The 20,098-nt window shown below is 32.3% G+C and overlaps 2 protein-coding genes across 5 annotated transcripts in view; one reads left to right on the top strand and one right to left on the bottom strand.

Annotated features, from left to right (window-relative positions):
- LOC141385860 (uncharacterized) overlaps positions 1 to 20,098 on the top strand; it is a 741,913-nt gene that overhangs the window by 541,303 nt on the left and 180,512 nt on the right. The window lies entirely within an intron of this gene.
- wbp1lb (WW domain binding protein 1-like b) overlaps positions 1 to 20,098 on the bottom strand; it is a 34,450-nt gene that overhangs the window by 6,506 nt on the left and 7,846 nt on the right. The window contains exons 1-3 of one of the 3 annotated variants that reach the window (XM_073944294.1): positions 10,639 to 13,348; positions 8,676 to 8,778; positions 5,114 to 5,275 (exon numbers count right to left, since the gene is read on the bottom strand). In XM_073944294.1, the coding sequence (XP_073800395.1) occupies positions 5,114 to 5,275; positions 8,676 to 8,778; positions 10,639 to 10,668 (295 nt within the window). In that variant the 5' untranslated portion in view covers positions 10,669 to 13,348. 3 annotated transcript variants of the gene reach the window in all.

The raw sequence follows: 20,098 nt of genomic DNA, 5'->3' as shown, positions 1-20,098 counted from the left end.
ATGAAATTCTCATGTTGTGACGTGCTCTCAGTATGTTCTTTACTTTCGATCAGTTGGCACAGATTAGATTAAAAGTACAATGATTCATTGCTCTTAAACCACAGCAACTCTAAAAGCTACTTAAGGCCGCATTTACACGGCACTGTTCAAGTGACTCAATTTCGATTTTTTTCTCCCATGTGGCACAGATCAGACATGGCCCATGTACATGTAAGCAGGAAAAAAACACATGGATTCTGATTTACTCAAATCAGATTCAGGCTTTGTTCATATGTGGAAATTTATCCAATATGAATCAGACATGTGTTCTCGTGGCTGCAGTGTAAGCTGGTTGATCGGATTTTCACCTGTCAATGCTAGTCGTGCGACATTTAAAACCATATCGAATGACGTCATTGAGACTTTCTTTTCAGAACAGACTTCAGCAAAGTCCCAAACCTTACATCTCATTTATGAAGACTTTTATGTTGTCATATAGCACAGGTATTTGAGGATGATAACGAGAGTGAAATGTCTGCCATGTAACCAATATAAACTAATATAAAACTAGTGCATACCTACATCACGTGCATAAATCACGCCATGGACATTACATTAAGAATTTTAAAAAAGCTCATATATTAAAAGAAAATGGACAAATGAGAACCTTTCTGTCATAATATAGGAAAACAGCTTGTTAAAAGCTGAGAACAGGTTACATCCAGGAATATAGAAAAGAGCTCTCTTTAATTATCAGATGTTAGTCAGTGGCCGCTCTTTTTTTCCCTGGTCATTGTGCCTTTGCCGTGTGCTGTGTAGATGATGTAAGCAGGTCATCAAAAAAAATAAATAAATAAATACAAAAAAAATTCGGATACAGTCACAAAATCGGAATTGACCATCAAGATCTGCAGTGTAAATGCAACCTAATATTATAGGCGTGCCTGAGCGCAGTTCACATAGGTTTTGGCGCGCTTTTTAGAAAGCAGGCTTACTAATGAAAATTTTTTATCATGTTGTTTGACATGTTTGTATTTATAACTTTCCTATATTTTAAGTATTTGAAATTATCTTTAATTATTATTGTTTTGGTATGTTTGTTGTAAGGTGACCTTGAGAAAGGCTCCATTTTTAAATGAAATAAATTATTATTATGGTTATTATTATTATTATAATTTTTATTATTATTATTATTAATAATAATAATATTATTATTATTGTTATTATTATTATTATTATTGTTGTTATAGTAACTATTATTATTGTTGTTATTTTAAACAATGCTGCCATTTAAAACGTTCTATTATTTAAACACAAAAACATGAATGAATGAATGAATGAATGAATGAATGTACAAAAAACTATTTCAAAAAACAAAACAAATATTTCTTGAGCTACAAATAAGTAGGCTATATTAGGATTATTTCTCAAGTATCGCGTAACACTGAATACTGATATAAGGTTAAAAATTCATCCTTACATAAGAAAAAATATAAAACAAATTAATAAAACATTAAGATTAAAATAAAAACTATTGTTTAAAATATATAAATTGTAACATTCAACACGAATGACAATAACATTGTTGAATGCAGCATATAAAAAACAAACTCACTGCAGTGGGGCATTTCTAAACTACTAGATTTACTGAAGACTATTGGAACATTATTGATGATAACTGGTCTTAAATCACAAAGCTATTGTAATTGGCACACAAATATCATTGTGCATGTTGTTATGCAACATGTTGGTATTACTCATAATATTAAAGAGATATTATGGTTCAGAGTGACACTGCTCTTAAAAAGCAAAATGATCAGCCTGTGTGGGATTTAGCTTTAATTCACAGACAAAAAGTCTTGCCTGTAAGCCTAATTAACAGAAGTTGCCACATCTCGTACAAGACCCAAGATAAGACCCAATTAGGCAAAAACATTCACATTTGTGCAAACAAATGACCAGACCTAGACTGTGGATTATTATTAATAATAATAATGTAAATATTGATCGAAGTTGACAGATCGTTCACTTCATAAGGCCTCAGAGGAGCCAAAGGGATTAAAAAAAAAAAAAAGAAAAAAAAGAAGAAAAAAGTCACCAACATCTTTAATGGCCTGAGAGTAAGTGAAGTGTATCTTTTACTTTTTGGGTAAAATAATCGCAAAACTCTCCTGATTCCACACTCTAACTCCACTTTTGCTCTTTGTGAATACGTGCTCTCTAGCAGTGAAAATGACCTACTGCTTATTACTGTGAAAATAAGAGCACTTTAAAAATATGCAGTACATGAGCTAATACGAGACATTTAATTTAAATGATTACATTTGTGTTATCTGAGCTAATGTTGAATTTAATTTTTTGTTTGAAATATAAATATTTCAATTTAAATTTGACAATTTATTGGGGAAAAAAGAAGGTTTGAAGACAGCAGCTGTATTTGCATGCATTTGCCTACATAGAAAACAAAAGACTGGGTGTCAAGATGTCCGGCATGGAAAGTGGAAACTCGCATCCCTCAAAAAGGGACTTTGATCAAACTGTTTCATGGCATAAAAAAAAAAAAAAAAAAAAAAATCTCAGACCAAATATTTGATAACACCGTGTTTCACACATGCTCTTACTGAGGGTAAACAGACAGACAGCAGGTGCTGAGTAACAGACGTAGGTGTTTGCGATTCATCTCATCTTTCAGCAAAACCAGGTCAAGCTCATCAATAACAAATCTGTCTAAGAAGAAATGGGGAAAAATCTTTTCCTCTTCATCAAAACACATTCTTTGCTGCTGTACATGCTGCAGACAGAATGAGAGAGATATACAGTTGAAAACCTCCTCTGACCTCTTTCCAAATTTGAATCATTGTATTAATATTCCCCAAGCTATGTCTATAAATGTTTTTAAATGTAAAAATAGCCACCATCATTTTTATTTTTAATTGGATACAGAACAAACCACTGTTGTCCAATGCCTAACAAACCTCACTTGCCTAGTTAACCCAATTAGCCTAGTTAAGATAAACTTTAGTTAAAAATATTGTTTAAAAAATGTGTTAAAAACAACAACAACTTCTCAGCATTAAACAGCACTCACAATTACAGAATTACGATTTCATAGGAGGCCTAATACTTTGGTGTTAAACTATATATAATAAGAATTATTATCTGAGAATTTTCAATGTAGATCTTAGGGCTGGATGATTTGGCCTAAAATCAAAATCTCGATTAATTGAACATTTTAACTCGATTGCAATTAATGAACAACTAGTTTATTTATGTATTGCTCTCAAAGTTCACTGATAAGTTTTGTACAGTAAATATGCTCACATATTACAAGTCAGAGATTTTTGAATGAAGGATGCATTACTTGATTTTAAAACACACACTATCTACTATCTACTATCTATCTATGATTATTTATTTAACCTCAACATTAAACAACTGAAATGAAAACATACACTGCTTTAAAAAAAAAGATTAAAAAAAAAACTTGCACTTTTGGAAACAAAATGAATCATTTTTTATATTTTTTTCAATGTTTTTCATATTAAAAAGTAGAAAATAAGCAGCATCTCTTTTTAGTAAAATGACTTTTGTATATCCTATAAACAATATTTTAAACTGTGCATTTCTTAAATCTTGTAAACAAGTATTTTAAATGTAAATAATAGTTTTATTGTAATGGAAAATATGACATCTGGTGCAGCTTCCAATGTAGTGCAAATGTATGACGTGGAGTTACTTTTTTTGAGAGGTTCAAATAAGCTACTGCCCGAAAGCTGCACCGGACCATACCCGTGTGTTCAACTTAGAAGTATAAAGTAGCCCTAATAGAGCAGGGTCACGTGACTCCACACATGGTAGAGAAAGTAATTGAAAAAATCATCCTGGAGAAATTTATTCAATTATGGGTTCTGAATGTGGATTTCGTTTACTTTGATTAATTGTTCAGCCCTAGTATCTACATTACTTTTCTATCACTTGCTTTTTTTAATTGTTGATATTGTTTTGGTTGCATTTAACATATTTACAAAGAGCTAAAGTAATGTACCACTAATTTAATCTAAAAATTAAAGTTAACATTAATGTTATATAATGTGAATGTTAATAATGTAAATTACCATAAACATTAATAAACAATGTACAAAGGGGTTTTATTTGTTAAAATAAGGAAATGCATTAGTAAATATGAGGAATTTTAGCTAATGCTAATGTTAGTTCACAGTGCATTAGGTAACAGTCAATGTTTCAGTAAATGTTGAAAGTAACATTAAACAGTGGTGTAAAGTAACAAATTATAAATACTCAAACTACTGTAATTCTGTATTTTTTTTCTCAGAAATTATAGTTTAAGTAGTTTTAAAAATATGTACTTTTACTTTCCCTTAAGTACATTTTTAATGCAGAATTGGTACTTTAAAACCACTACTTTCCTTCAACCCGCAGTCACTACTTTGTTTTTTCTTGTTTATGGGGATTAGAAAAAGCAGTCCTGTAATTCCTGTCCAACCAATTCACACAGAAAGTAAACCGCCACATAATGAACTACCTCAAGACAGGCAATTTGTAATTGCAGCAATCTGTTTGGAAGCATTAAAAGTGTTCAAGAATGTGTCCAAAATCTTTACATGCATTGACCCAGAGACTGTTTAGATGTAAGTCACTGATTAGAAAATGACAGATGTCTACTGTATGATGACCGAAATGGTCTTAAACACCCAACAGGCACAAGGCGTCAACATAACGCCAGATTAACATCGTGCCCCAATGTCATGGGGACGTTGCATTTTGTTAGGAAATTAAAATCGGGTTTACATCAGAACCCAACATCAGTCCAACGTCCAACCTGAAATTAACCAAATATCAACATCTAATGAAGTTACAGCTTGACGCTGTGTGGACGTTACTACTTTGATATCATGTTAGATTTTGGTTGCCATACCTGACGAATAAATGACAGTATTTGATGTCAATATGACGTTGGTTTAAGATGTTGACTAGACGTTGAATTTTGGTCACTTTCTAACACAACCTAAAAACCAACCAAATATCAACGACGTTATTGAAAATCAAAATAAAGCTGTCCTTAGACACTTTAGCACAGCAAATACAGCCATGTAAAGAAGGGAGATGACATTACTGAAGTAGAAGGGCAGAGATGTGTGGTTGTGAACCTCTCTGTAGGCAATGAGGTTAATCTCGTGCTGTCGCTGCTGCTGTTGTAGTCTGTGTTTGGTGCGACGGTGATGACATACACAGCAGCAGCTCAAGATAAAGATGATGGCCCAAACCAGCCAGAACCCTGGAGAAAAAAGAAAAATAAATAAAACATACACACACACACACACACACAGAAACACAGACACACAAGGAAATGGTCCTGCACCAAAATAATCTAAACATTTCAAGAATGCCTCTATACCGCTTCATAAAGCTGGACTAATTCCTCTTAAGACTTAAAACACAGCTCATTAACAAATAGTCACACTCTCAGCATAAGGATTTGTAAGACTCATGTCGTTTTTCCTCCAGTTTGCAAAAAGTTGAGCGCCTTAAGTCGAATTCACTTCCTGTACAAGATTCACTTTCTGTACAAGGAATATTCTTTTAAGCCTCTTAACTTAAAGGCTCATTTCTATGGCATTGTATCTCACAATTCTTACGATTAAACCAGGTTCCTTCTACTTTTATTTACTAACTTGACAAAATAGTAAGTCATTTGAGAATATTGTCATGAAAGAGTTGTATTGTCTGTCTTGTACAAAGCTTAATAAGGCACCAGGCCCTGATGGGCTCAAAAGGAGCGTATTTATTTAAGGTCTGTGTTTATCAACTGGCAGGGTTTTTTTTAACCCAGTTTTCCAGATTTTGTTAAATAAAGGAATTGTGCCAAATACATAGAAAACATCTACAGATGTTCCCATGCCCAAATTGATGGAGATAAAAAAAATATAAATTATTTTAGACCTACATACAGAAAACAGAAAAAAACATACAGAAAAGCCAGAGGCACCAATGATGCAGTGCTAACATTATACAATTTCTATACAATAAACTTCAAGTTATGTTAGAATTCTGCTTTCAGATTTTAATTCAGCTTTTAATTTGATAAAGATTTATATTTTAATTCAACAACTGATTGATTTGGAGGTAAAAGAGGGACTTAAATAGATAAGTAGGGCTGCACAATATATCGCTTGAGCATCGATATCGCAATGTGAGATTATATAGTAACCTAGTTCAAAATACATAAGATCTGTTGAGTTACAGCAGAGTTTAACCATAATGGAGCAAAAGTTGATCATTTGCACATTTTAAGCCCTAAGAGAGTTTAAAGACACTTTCAGTAACCTTTTTAGAAAATATTTTTTAACTATTTAAACAGTAAAATCTTAGCAGATTTTTTTCAATTTTCGAACCTAAATATGATTTGACTGGCATGATAAACCAAAAGCACTGTTTATTTCACTTTCATGTTTGCTCTAGTGCAGGGATCACCAAACTTGTTCCTGGAGGACCGTTGTCCTGCAGATTTTAGCTCCAACCCTAATCAAACACACCTGAACAAGCTAATCAAGGTCTTAAATATACTTGAAATTGTATGTATATTGCAATATATAAATCACAGAAGTATAAAATATCACAATGTCAGATTTTTTCAATATCATGCAGGTCTACATTAAAGATTTTCTTAATTATATATACTGCAAAAATGCTTTCTTGCATACATTTTGTCTAGTCTTGTCCAAATATCTTAAAATTTTAAATCAAGAAGCATTTTTCTATAGAACTAAAAACACTGTTCCGATTTCAGAAATAACATGGCAAAATTAAGTAAGTTTTGATTTTTATTAAAACTAGCAAAAAATTATAAACCAGACAAAGAACCAACATACCTTATTTTTGGGTAGTTGATGATTTAAAATATCAAAGGTCATTTAAATTATACTGTATAATTTCAAAATATGAAGTAAAAAAAGTATGCAGTAATAACAGCATTTCATTGGGTTCAGCTATAAGCAAAGCATGTGATCTGGTTGCATTTATTATGCATTTTGCAGAGATAATCTAAGAAGAAAATACCATCATTTTTTTAATAGAACTTAAAACCTAGACCAGTGACAATAATCAATATAGTGACTTATCACACAACACATGGACATGACCTAAATCATTTTTGGTGATGTAATATATATAAATACATATCAATTACATTTAAGAAAAAAATTCTAGCAACATTTTAGCTGCTTGTGCAACATCTCTATCTGTATTGGAGTTGTTAGTGTCACTACGGTTAAAATAAAACACTATATAAAACACTATAAACACTTGTATTTACTATAAGTTACTATAGAATTTTTTCATGTGGGTGTCTGACAACTGAAAAACAATATGGTAGATATATCGCAGCCTCTGTTACTTTTACCTTGCACTTTTTTCGATTACCATGTATAGATATGTTTTTTCACATTCTGATTCCAATGCCTAATTATTAAATTGTTCAAATGAATATGAATATTGGATATTTGAATGAATATTAAAACAAATATTCTTAAGAATAAAACTTTGTGTTTTCTTTGGAAAACTGTACTTGCACCGTGAGGGTATTTTATTGTCATAACAGCATTATATAATAGCAAAAAATCTTCTGAAAGTGGTTTTAAAATAACAATATAGTTTATTGCAATATATTTTGGTGCAATATATCATACAACAAAAATAGATTTTGTGACAATCCAACCTTACTTAACAATATTTAGGATTTTGCTCCAATATTTTGAACATCATAAGCAATATGTGTGCATGTGACATTTTTTTCAAACAGCCTACTTATTAAATTCCACCCAAAATTTGTAATAATAGACAACTATATTGAACAAATCCCAGATACATTCAGTATAGATGTTAACTCAAGCTTTAGCTTTTGAAATACAGTATAAAGTAATGGCCTAAAAATGAGCTGTATTGAAACTTGGCCAAACATATGAATATGATCTAAACAGTATTCAATGTTGAAACAAATGAATACCTATGCTGTCTGTCAGGATCAGGATCATGATGTCTCTCTCTGGGTGCATCTAATATTCATCTTTACATGGCAATACATAAAGCAGGTCTGTATCTGCTCAGAATTCAGTGCAAGACGTATGCCTTGATTAAACAGTCTGTGTACGTTCATATTTTTTTTGTTTAATTTAATGTCCCAGTTGGGCCATTTTTTTTCTAAACAAAACAAATGTAGTTTATTATTGTCAAACATATTTTAATTTGTCAAAATAAGAATATTTTAGTTTTATAGAATTTATTTTCCAATTTAATTTTTTTTGTTCGTTTTGTAAATGACAAGTTTAACATTGTTAAAAGCATATTTATTAATGAGACAATAATTAAAAATATTTATTTGTTGGCTTTTGGTCCAAATGGATTGAAACGTTTTTTAGACTTGAGACTGGATTTAAGTCTTTTTATGGCCTTAAATTATGTTTTTGAAACTGAAGACATGTTAAGACCCCAAGGACACTATGATTATGAAGTTTTGCTGTGCATTTGGTATTTTTTGTATTTGCTTTTTAAACCGAAAAAAAGCCTGTTTCAGCCAGTTCTGGTTTCTTCTCAGTCAAACAATGCATCCCAAATTCAATCCTTAAGAATTCTGATAAAAACAAACGCTACTTTGATATTAAACATGAGGATATACTTACACCAGAGCTCATAGTAGTAGCTACAGCACTGGGACTCTCCACAACAGTGTCCTGATTCACACACATAGCTCTTATTATTCACACCCTCACAGTGAAGTACCTGCTGAAATAAAGAAAAACAATAGATATTCACTACTTTAAAAAATACAAACAAAAAAAAAAGTTTTAAATTCAGTATAGTAATCCTAGATTTGTATGTGTAAACCAATGCAGTATTTCTATTATCTACTACAGTATAGGAAAATATCAATCAATACACTGTGCATACATACACATATGTACCATGGGAGCCTATAGTACACACTGCTACATACTTATGATTTGGTACAATTATATTTCCATACATATATGCCATCATCGCAACATAATTTCAACTCAGTATAAGCAAAATAATACAGTAATAAAGTATTTATTTTATTATAAAATGTCATAATTGGGTGTAATTTATGTTTTAGAGAATACTGACAAATGATTTGCATCATATAAAGCAACAGACACAATTTGTCAAATAAAACCCGAAAATCAAATAAACATAACCCTGGTCCTCCTCACACTGCATATTTTGCATGTCTCTCTCACAGCTGATTCAAATGACCAGCTCGTTTAAAGAGCTCCATGCATGAACTGTTCTGACTGACTCATCCCTACATGATGTGCATGGCTCCCTAGTATCTTCTCCTTCTTTGCTCACTACCTGACCCTGAGATTACTTAATTTGACCTCGGACCAGCGTAACGTGTGACATTAGGTCTGGGCCATTTTGCCTAAAATCAAAATCTCAATTAATTGAACATTTTAACTCGATTACAATTGATAAAAAATTATTATATTGATACTTTTTTTTGCTCTTATAGTTCTGTGACAAGTTATGTACTGTAAATATGCTCATATATTACAAGTAAGAGATTTCTGAATGTGCATTACTTGATGCTAAAATAATTGAAGGAAACACACACACATTATCTACTATCTATGGTTATTTTTTGAACATCACAGTTGAAAAAACTGAAATTAAACCACACATTGCCTAAAACCAAAAAAATATATAATGGCATTTTTTGGAAACAAAGTTAATTATTTTTAATGTTTTTCATATTAAAAGTAGAATAAAATAACTCTTGTATTTCCTGTAAATAACATTTTAAACATTGCATTTCTTACATCTTCTGTAAACAACGTAAATAATAATTTTATAGTAATGGATAATATGCCGTCTCAAGGCATCTCTGGCGCAGCTTCCAATCATTGTCAATGTAGTGCAAAGTAAGGCTCAAGAACGCGTACATCGTGCTACTTGACCAGAGATCAGATGTGGCTGCAAAGTGGCCTCAGAAGAAGAAATCAACCACAGCCTTTAACGGAGCAGGCTCACGAGTCACGTACAGGGAAAGTAATTGAAAAAAAAAATGTCCTGGAAAAATTTGATCAATTATAGGTTCTGAATGTTGATTCCAATTATTTTTCGATTAATCGCCCAGCCCTGGACATAATATACCTCTGTAAATAAATACAATGAAAATGAACACATCACATCCTAAAATGCTGAGATACATGATATAAATTTGATGAATTGAGTAATAAATAAACACCATAGCTTTTTAGGGTCACACAGCACAATGTTTTACAATATAAAATAACTGCAAATAGAAGTATAATATCTTCAAACAAAGTATCTAATTAAACACACTTGCTCCATGTAAAACCACCACCTTGTACAGTACAAGGAACTAAGTCATCATGAATAATGAACTCAAATATATAACTCGGTCTGACCTTTACTTAACTTTTCAATATTTTCCCCTCTTTTTTTTAAGCAAATCAAGCTACACATTCCTGTTACTCTTAAGAAAGCAGATTGCAAGAAGATAAAATCAGCAGAAAAGCATCGAAAGGTAGCATAATAATTAAGCATGTTTGTTCCTTTCATGAGCCGGTTAATGATTAAGAAAGTTATGTGATCTACCATTCTCGTCTTCTGGAGCGGTTCAGACATGCTAATCCAAAGTGCTTCAGCCTTGTGAAAGTCCTTTTCAGTGTAACAGTCATGATACACGGGAATACACAGACACTTCAGTTAAACAGGGGACAGCGATTGGTCTACAGAAACATTCCAAGACACAGAGGAGTGCAAGGAGGGCTGTATTATAATGAGATGCTCCTTCAGTATTATGGGAGTAGACGCACAAAACAATGAAGAAGTAACAGAAAAATGCTTTACATTCTGTTCCCAATGCCAGTCACTGCTTTGTTGTGACACTTCGCTAAATAGTAAAAATGTGTCTGATTTTCATTGCAATGTCAACAGTGTAAAAACAAGTTAGTGCTTGTAAAAACAATTATATTTTAATTTGTTCAACTGAAAAAAATAATTAAAGAACAATCTTTAAAATAATATAGTTGTCAATTTACATGTTTAATAATCAAAATAACTTTAAAAGTAATTTTAACCTCTATTAAACAAACTTAAAACAGCTTGTTTTTGTAATCCAGAATCTGCATTATACAGAACAGAACATACATTTCTCACATTAAAGCATTAGTGTGTGTGTAGCTTGTATTTCTTATGGTGAATAGGCATGGGAAGATAACCAAGGTATACCATGGTTTGGAATACCAAGGTTTAAAAAAACACCTAAGTTTTCTGTTATAATGTTCGGTATAGATTTTTTTTTTTTTTCGCAACTATTTAACTTTTTGTTTTAGGGCAACATTACATCCAGCAGAAAAGAAACCTCCACATCCAAAGATACTTGTCCAAAATACTTTAAATGTTTCTTATTATATAAAATATATTGTGTTCAATTATTTTGGAGAAGTAATCACAATACTGTGATACCGCGAAAGTGTGATATTTATTATGATAAGGCTATCATATCGTCAGAATATTATACCGGCCCATGCCTAATGGTGATCAATATAAGATTTGATCTTGTGGGAAAATATTTTTAATAAACCACACAGAATGAAGAATTTTGAAAATGTAAATCTGCAGAACCATATAAATATTAATAACTGGCTGTATTATGTAGTCAGTATGTTCTTGTGTGTTGTTTTTCATTTGTATGCATTTTGATTCATAAACTGAAGTTTTTGGGAGTTTTAAATGCCAATTCTTGCCTTTTTGCAATATAACATTTTTTTTTTTTTTTTTTACGGCAACAGGTTGGCTCAGTGGTTAGCACTGTTGCCTGACAGCAAGAAGGCCGCTGTTTGAATCCCGACTTAATCAGTTGGCATTTCTGTGTGGAGTTTGCATGTTCCCCCCGTGTTGGCATGGGTTTCCTCCAGGTGCTCTGCTTTCCCGCACAGTCCAAAGCATGTGGTATTGGAGAATTGAATAAACTAAATTGGCCGTAGTATGAGTGTGTGAATAATTGGTATGGATGTTTCCCAGTACTGTGTTGCAGCTGGAAGGGCATCCGCTGTATAAAACATGCTGGATAAGTTGGCAGTTCTTTCCGCTGTGGTGACCCCTGATGAATAAAGGACCTAAGCCGAAAGAAAATGAATGAGTATGCCCTTTACATTTTGCGGAACAAAAAAATTGAGGGCACTTGAGAGATACTTTTATAACTATTGTACTGTATACAGCCTTTTAAAATAAAAAATAAAAAACTTGATTTCGTTTCATGTTCAAGGTGTTTTGTACACATGAAGTTACTGTACTTTACAGCATTATATCACTATATGCCGTTTCTAAAAAGAGCAATCTACAAACAATCATTTTAGCATTACATCACCTATATCAGCCCTTATATTATCATTGCTCATCAATCAGTGTTAAGTTTGTTAAATATCAGTTATGATGTACTAGGTTATGAAACTGAATAAATAGGCTGTGACAATACTGTTTTTATTTATTTTTTTTTTAAATTAGCAACCTGTCTTTTTATTTTAACCACACATTTATTTACTTAACACACATGCATTACTGAGCATAATGACTAACCACAATAAAAGCAAGACAAGATTCAAAACCAAATTAGATGCAGAATTCCAGAAATGCCTCGGTTCTGCTGAGCAGGTCAAGTGTAGCTCATGATGACCCTGTGCCATTTCCTTCACAACATTCTTTCCAAGGACTGCAAGAGCTCTTTGAGCGCATCGTTTATCACTAACCACAAACATCAGCAATTATACACAATGTTGACAGTATGAGAACAGACACACCGTTTCTAGATATTATTAAGCAGACGGTGACCCAAAAAATGTTATTTGAACACTTAAGCCACACAAAAATGTACAAATCACACAGCACTGACTGAACACTAAATATCAAGCCATGTGGAATCTGCAAACATATGATGCAAGACCTTTTCTCAGAAATAATTCAGCTTTTCTGACTGACCCATTTTTGCAATTACTCTCAACCAATGCTTCAAGGTCATTTTAAGTCAAAGAATGAAGTCAGATTCTGTCAGGTTCACGCTAACAGTAACCACAAGTTTCGTTCTTTGAACAACGAAAAGGTGAATTCAATATTGGGCGCTTTTTTTTAATGTAACCATACTGTATATTTGTAAAATGTTGTTTTCTAATAATTTTATTAAATTAGATTAGTTATAATCAATCTAATTATTGAAAACAATCAATATACCTACAGGATGTGTTCATCTCACACTCAATTACTAATCCATGTTCAGTGTGAAACACAACTGCCCTCATGTTTTATCAAGAGACACTAAGAGAAAGCATGTTCTTTGTATCTTTGCTGGTACAACTGAAAACAAAATCATTACTCCTGTGAAAATTCTTTCAAATATTCCCCAAGTGCTGTTTAACTGACTAAATATTTTTCTACATAATTTTGACATAATAATGGCCAGTTTCTAATTAATGTCCATTACCTTTACCATGATAACAATACATAATATTTTACTAGTTATGTTGTAAGTATTCAGCTTAAAGTGCTATTTAAACACTGTAAAAAATTTCCAGGTTTTCACAACAAGTTACTGTAATTTTTCACAGTAAATTACATTAGTATCCCTTCACAGTATTTAACTGAAAAATTCACAGTAATATGTTGTATTCATAATTTTATTGTGAAATTACGGCAGGTAGCATGATTACAGCAAATTACTGTGAAAAGGGCTATATCTTTTGCACGTTAGTTATAGAAATTCAAACCTTTTTTAAACTCAACGTAGAAATTAATACAAATGAACTTTTAACAGATAATAACAGAATGTTATAGCCCCCAAAACGATTTGGTTACCAACATCTTTTTGATTGTATTGCACCTTTATTTAATTTTATACAGTTAACATAGAATAGGAAATAATATTTAATGAACATAACTGTGTGCTTAGCCAAAACATAATAAACTGGAATAAAAAGTAATTAATTAATGAAACCAAAGACTGTTAAACAGCCAACAATTATTTCAATGTCAGGGTAAATGTCTGCTTTAGACGGTTTCATGAGTATTGGGCACCTGTCATCGCCTGGAGGTCACTAATCTCAGAATTAAATATATATATATATAAATTATTATTTTTTTATCTATATAAATAAACCACAGATTAGAGTTTTAAACAACTACATTCTAGCATGAAAAACAGTTAAAACTTCATTTTCGGACGCATATAGAGCCATCGAAGACGGAGCAATTGTCCCAATGTCTAGCCTGAAGACAGGCGCCTCTCGGCGGATACATGAGTAATGAGCGCCGTTACCGCCTGGAGGTCATAGATCTCCGCTACAGGCAAAACACACTTAAAATTACACACAATCTTTACTAACAGTCCACAGATTTGAGTTTTGAAGAACTACATTCTCGCATGAAAAAGTGTTAAAACTTTATTTCATTACATATTACAAGCAATATTTATAATATTATGTGCCTTCTCATCCACCATTACAGCTTGATGCAGCTTGGTGCGAAATGAATCCTGGGAGGAAAAAATAATAATTCTCAATACACTCCAAACGAACTTTATTCTTATTGTTAAAGTCAGAGATATGTAATATTTTGAATGGCGAAGAAAATAATTAACTTTATATTTCAATCAATATATTACTCTTGCACTGCTTCGGTTCAGGACTCGTGTGACATTGAATCAGATTCAGATATTTTATCAGACGTGTTCATGAGCTCGAAGTGATCAACAAGCAATTCGTGTACAAGCAGTAAACGAACCAAGCAATATGATGAAATATTAATGAATTATATGTTTGCGTCTTACAATATTATACAAAACGGAATCGTTTTCAGGCGAATTCGACTCTTTACTGTTCACTTAAAGGAGCCGAATTCGACTCTTTACTGTTCACTTAAAGGAGCCGATTCATTGAACAGAACTGACTCGACTCGACCGCAAACAAGCGCCATCACCAAAGACAACGCCGTCGTCTCTTCACCCAACGGATTCATCCTCGGTAAGTGTTAAAATATGACTTTTGTCCGTTAAATGATTGTTGTATGTGTATTTCTGTATAGTGCGTGTCATTTAACAGGAGTTTACCGAGTACTTTAGTTGTACTCGCACGGACAGGGTTTAAGCGCGCCTTTTTTTAAAGCAAGAAATTAACGACGCCAGATGGTGATTGTAGTGTTTTCTGAGGTAACATAGCATAACGTTAACGTTAGTTCCTGAAAAAAGAAAGGGAATTTTCTTTAATTAACTTCTTGTTAACTGCATTTTCTGTTTCAGTACAAGACTGAAGTAAAGGTGAAATGACTATAACGTTAAGGTAAGCTCTGACCTTCACTCAAGTTAACGTTACGGTTAGTGACCATCATGTACGTTAATTTTGTTCACTGTAACGTTAACGTTAAGTTAGTTAAATAAACTAAACTCATTATGAAACAAGTCTTAACTGTTTTATTAAATGAGGCTTATAATACAATTCAGTTGTATTCTATTAAACTAACACTAACACAGTACATATTGTATATTTCTCACTGGTGTTAATGCAGTGCTAACATTTACTAATGAGAACTAATTGTATATTGTCACTAACTGTAGATTTTATTTTTTGGTGTTCAGGTGTACCTGATAATAGCTAAAGTGTGAGGTGAGTGTAAATTCTGAGCACACAAATATAACCTAAATTCATTATCACAATCTAAACCTATATATATATAGAGTGTGTGCATGTGTTAGGTTGAGTCTTATTCTACTCTTATTATATTCAAATTTTTTTGCAGCCACAGCCACTGATGTTGAAACACTGATCCTACCAACCAACCCTCGCTTGATTATTAAAGGTAATGTTGATGCCTTCCTCATTTTTATTAGATTTTTAAATGTCAGGTTTTTCACAGATTTGTTGTGAGCAGTTTCTTGTACAAACTCTTTTTCTTCTTCCAGAAGTTCCACCAGTACCTCCAGTAGTAGTAAATATTAGACAAAGATTTTTTTAAACTATAGTTTTTATTTTTATTAGCAATTTTACTGGGCATGTGTGTTTGTTTGCTTGGTTTTTAATAGGCAGAGCATGGAATGTCAACTTTGTTTCTACAAAAAAATTTAATTATTCACAAACACCTCTAATTTAGTCCTTCTTTCCCCCTTTTAGTCTTATTCCTTGGAGGGTCGAGTGGTCATGGGACCTCACCTGGATTTCACAACTGACTTTGAATCTGGTCTGAAACTGAAGTATGCTGAAGTTGCCTTTTGCACTCTGGAATTTAAGGTAATGTCTACAATAAATATTGTAACTGAGGGCTTGTTTTGGGGGGGTTAAACAAGGAATGTATAGGAGCACAAGTCATGACTCCCCTTGTCCCCTTGTTATAAAGGGCCGTGTTGCAGACACAAATTGTTTGTCTGTGCTGGAGACCAGAGGGGAAGCTGTCTTTAAAAGGATGGGGCTCTTATATCATATGTGAAGTTACCTATTCAGGTGAGTGGATTACATACAAGTCATTGCAAATGCATAAATAGTGGGAAATTTTTACTGGGAAGCACAAATTAAGTGAAACTCAAAAAACGTTGAAAAATATTTGGAATATTTGCAAAAAACTTGATTGAAATGAATACAAAACAAGTGCTGTATCACTTCAATCAAGTTTTTTTTTGCAAAATTTTCCTAATATTTAAATCATAAAAATTTAGCTTGATGCAAGAAACATCCTGCTAGTATTCAAGAGCAAGCGCTGTGATGCATGTGTTAACTTTGCAATAAGTGTGAACCCAGCATTAGATTATAGTCTGTAAACAGAAGATGTAAATCAAATCAACTGTTTTAAAATGCTCTGCCTAGGTCATTAAAACCACTATTTGTTGTTGGACTGTTCTTGATTGTGTGTTTGTGATGGAAATGTTTTTCAGATGTTTTTGTTTAAATGATTGCAGTTCGACTGAGCTACAGTATTGTCAGCATGTTCAAACTGAGCTAACAGTAATTTTGCTCTCTAGTGCAGCAGTAGTGTCCCAGTAGTGTTGTATGAAGCTAACTGTTTGTCTGCCCTTTTGCTTATAGGTGCTTTTTGGGCACCAGTTTGGAGATGGGAGACAGACGAAGTCAAAGAAGCAGAGAAGACACATCAACCAGCAAGTGTGTAAAATTATCAGGAAAATGATTGACCTTGAATAGACTACTGCCTAATTTAGCAAGAAGTTTTGTCTCTCTCTCTCTCTCTCTCATGTATATATATATATATACAATGAGAGACAGAGAGAGCGCACTCTGAAGCACTGCTTTTTATATGTATGCTACATATGATGTCAGATTTTTTTATGAATATGTTCTTATAGTATTTTTTGAGGCTTCACCTTCACCTTTTGAAAGTTTTCTGAAATGTTTACACAGATGTCATTAAGCTGTTAAATAAATCTGTAAAATGTATGTGTGTTTGTTTTTATTTTGATTTTAGAGTCTTCTCAGATCACCCAAAAATGAAGATTCGGTCGTCATTTACGCATCCTCAGGTTGTTTGGACACAAAGAGGATTATTTGATATTTTTATTCCTGTGTTTAACAAAAAAACATTTTTAACAGAGCTGGAACAACCTGAGGGTGAGTAAATCAAGATAGAATTTTCATTTTTGTGTGACCTAAAATTGCTTTGAAATTTTACAGCACCAAACTGTTAAATTACAGTAATCCGGGATATAATTGTAACTTTACAGTTAAATCAGGTATTTAAACTGCAACCTACTGCTAAATCACAGTAATCGTTTTGCAAATTCACAGTAAAATATAGTTAATTCTACAAGATAATACTGTGAAATCACAGTAACAGACTTTATTATCTACTGTAAAGTTACAATATATGGTTGTAATTTCACAATAATTTAATGTGACAAAACCACAGTAAATTACTGTGAACTACCTCACAATAATTTACTGTGAATTTACATACAGTAATTTACTGTGAAAGTAATGCAATTATTAGCCAGTAATTTACTGTGAATTTAAGGTCAAATTTTTTACAGTGAAGGCTTAACTATGTAAATTTGATTTACTAAGCAAGTTTGGTTAGGCAAGTCATTGGACAACAGTATTTTGTTCTGTAGCCAATCAAAAAATAAAAGTTTGTTAATAATTACCTTAGTTTTAGAAAGAAAATAATACTGTGAACAATTCCGTCCTTTGTTAAATCATTTGGGAAATATTAGAAAAAAAGGCTACTTTGTCTTCAACAAATGTATGAAGAATGTACAAAGTAACATTCTTTATCACAACACTTTGAAATCAAGAACAAACTGTATGAACGTAGATAACTTAGATAACAATACAATACTAATCACAAGACTAAACATTTCTCATCATTTTGTAACACCTCAGTTGTCATAGACCGTCCTTTCTAGAACTCGAACTCAATGTTCAAACTTGGGAGAAGAACTGCTTCAAAAGATTTTGTAAAACAAAAACAGTATTGGAAGACCAAAACATACAGATAAAGACGCATTTTCCAAACAGCAGGCTTAAAAGAACAGTTTATCCCAAGTTCCCAACATAAAAAAACAGTCATTATTTACTTTAACATGATGTTATGATGTCATCCCCTCCAATCAACTTCAAGATTCAAAAGCATTAAAGGAAGGTTCCATGACGCACACATGTTTGAAGTGTACAAAAGGTGTACAAAAAAATCTTTCTTTTTTTAAAATTTGCGTTTAATTGATTAAACTTTTCTTGAGATTTAAACAGAATAAGAAACAAGTTAGCTACTTGTGTGGAGACATTTCCCCAAGGGACTTAGCATGAATAGCACTAGTCTGAAATAACACCGCTGACAGACTAAGATTGTTAAAAAAAATTTTTTTTTTGCTTATGGATCATCAAAACAAGTGGCTTCGCCAATATCCAAATCAGCCCTAAGCTCGCTTATTGTAAGAGACACAGCAATTGAATGAACATGATGATCATTGATTATTAAAAGGAAATATTTCATGCTTAGTAGAATAATGAATGAATTGAAAATGAATGAAAATCTGGACCTTAACTGCTAGACTTTGTGCACAACTGCAAATTCTAGAATCTCAATTAGCACCAGTTAATTAAAAAACAGAATGAAAGTTGACCAATACATTCAATATTAAATTTTTTATTCAAAATTATATATATTTTTTATTATTTATTCCCATTTAATTTAATTTAGTTGAATTTGATTTATTGACATAAGAATAACATCAGAGTTTGTAAACAATGACAAAATTGTAATTTTAAAAAAGGCCTAAAAGTGTTCAAAAGAACATGACTGCCATGTGGAAGACGCTTGCTGACAGAAAAAAAAAACAAACTGCAGTCCATATATCCGGTTTCAGTGCCAGAAAACATCATATTAGAAAACTAATTAAAGTTTAGAAGGTTATAATGAGAAACTGCTGAAGTGACTGATATCGCTGGCCAGTCTAATCACAAAACTTGACTGATAACCTTGCTTTTCCACAGTCTCAGTGAGAATTTGAGTATCAGCAACAGCATATGATACGGCATTAAATAATAATCCTGCACCAGAACTGGCTACGGCCACTTAAAGCTGTTGATTGATTTGACCACCGCTGTGTAATATTAATCTTAAGCTTTTATTCTCTTCAACAATTCCAAATATTCTTAAGCAAGAGATGATTAATTCTGAGTCAGCTAAAAGCGACTTTTAGGTAAACAGGGGGCTTTCATATTTATTTACTACAAAAAACTGCTCTGTATTACACAATAGCCCCTTAAGCAAAATATCCCCTTTAACTTGTAGCTGTGGTTTATTTTAGGTTATGTGGTCATGTGATAAACCCTTTATCTAATATGAATATCTACTGTATAGTTAACATGCAGTAAAGTTAGTTTCTTCAGACTGATTTAAAGGTTGCATGTAGTTGTTTTTTCTTTGTTTTTAGTTTAAGACATTTTAATGTGTCTAAAGGTCATCAAGGACATAAAAGTATACACTAGTTTTTTTAGATGATTAGTCCTGTATGATTTAAAAACAAAAAATAGATTTTTAAGCATCAATAAATAAAAGGGCAATA

This window comes from Danio rerio, chromosome 1 (genome assembly GCF_049306965.1).
Source record: "Danio rerio strain Tuebingen ecotype United States chromosome 1, GRCz12tu, whole genome shotgun sequence".
In the NCBI taxonomy this organism is placed as follows: domain Eukaryota; kingdom Metazoa; phylum Chordata; class Actinopteri; order Cypriniformes; family Danionidae; genus Danio; species Danio rerio.
Note: the sequence above shows the minus strand (reverse complement) of the source record. Positions and strands in the feature narration are given on the sequence as shown.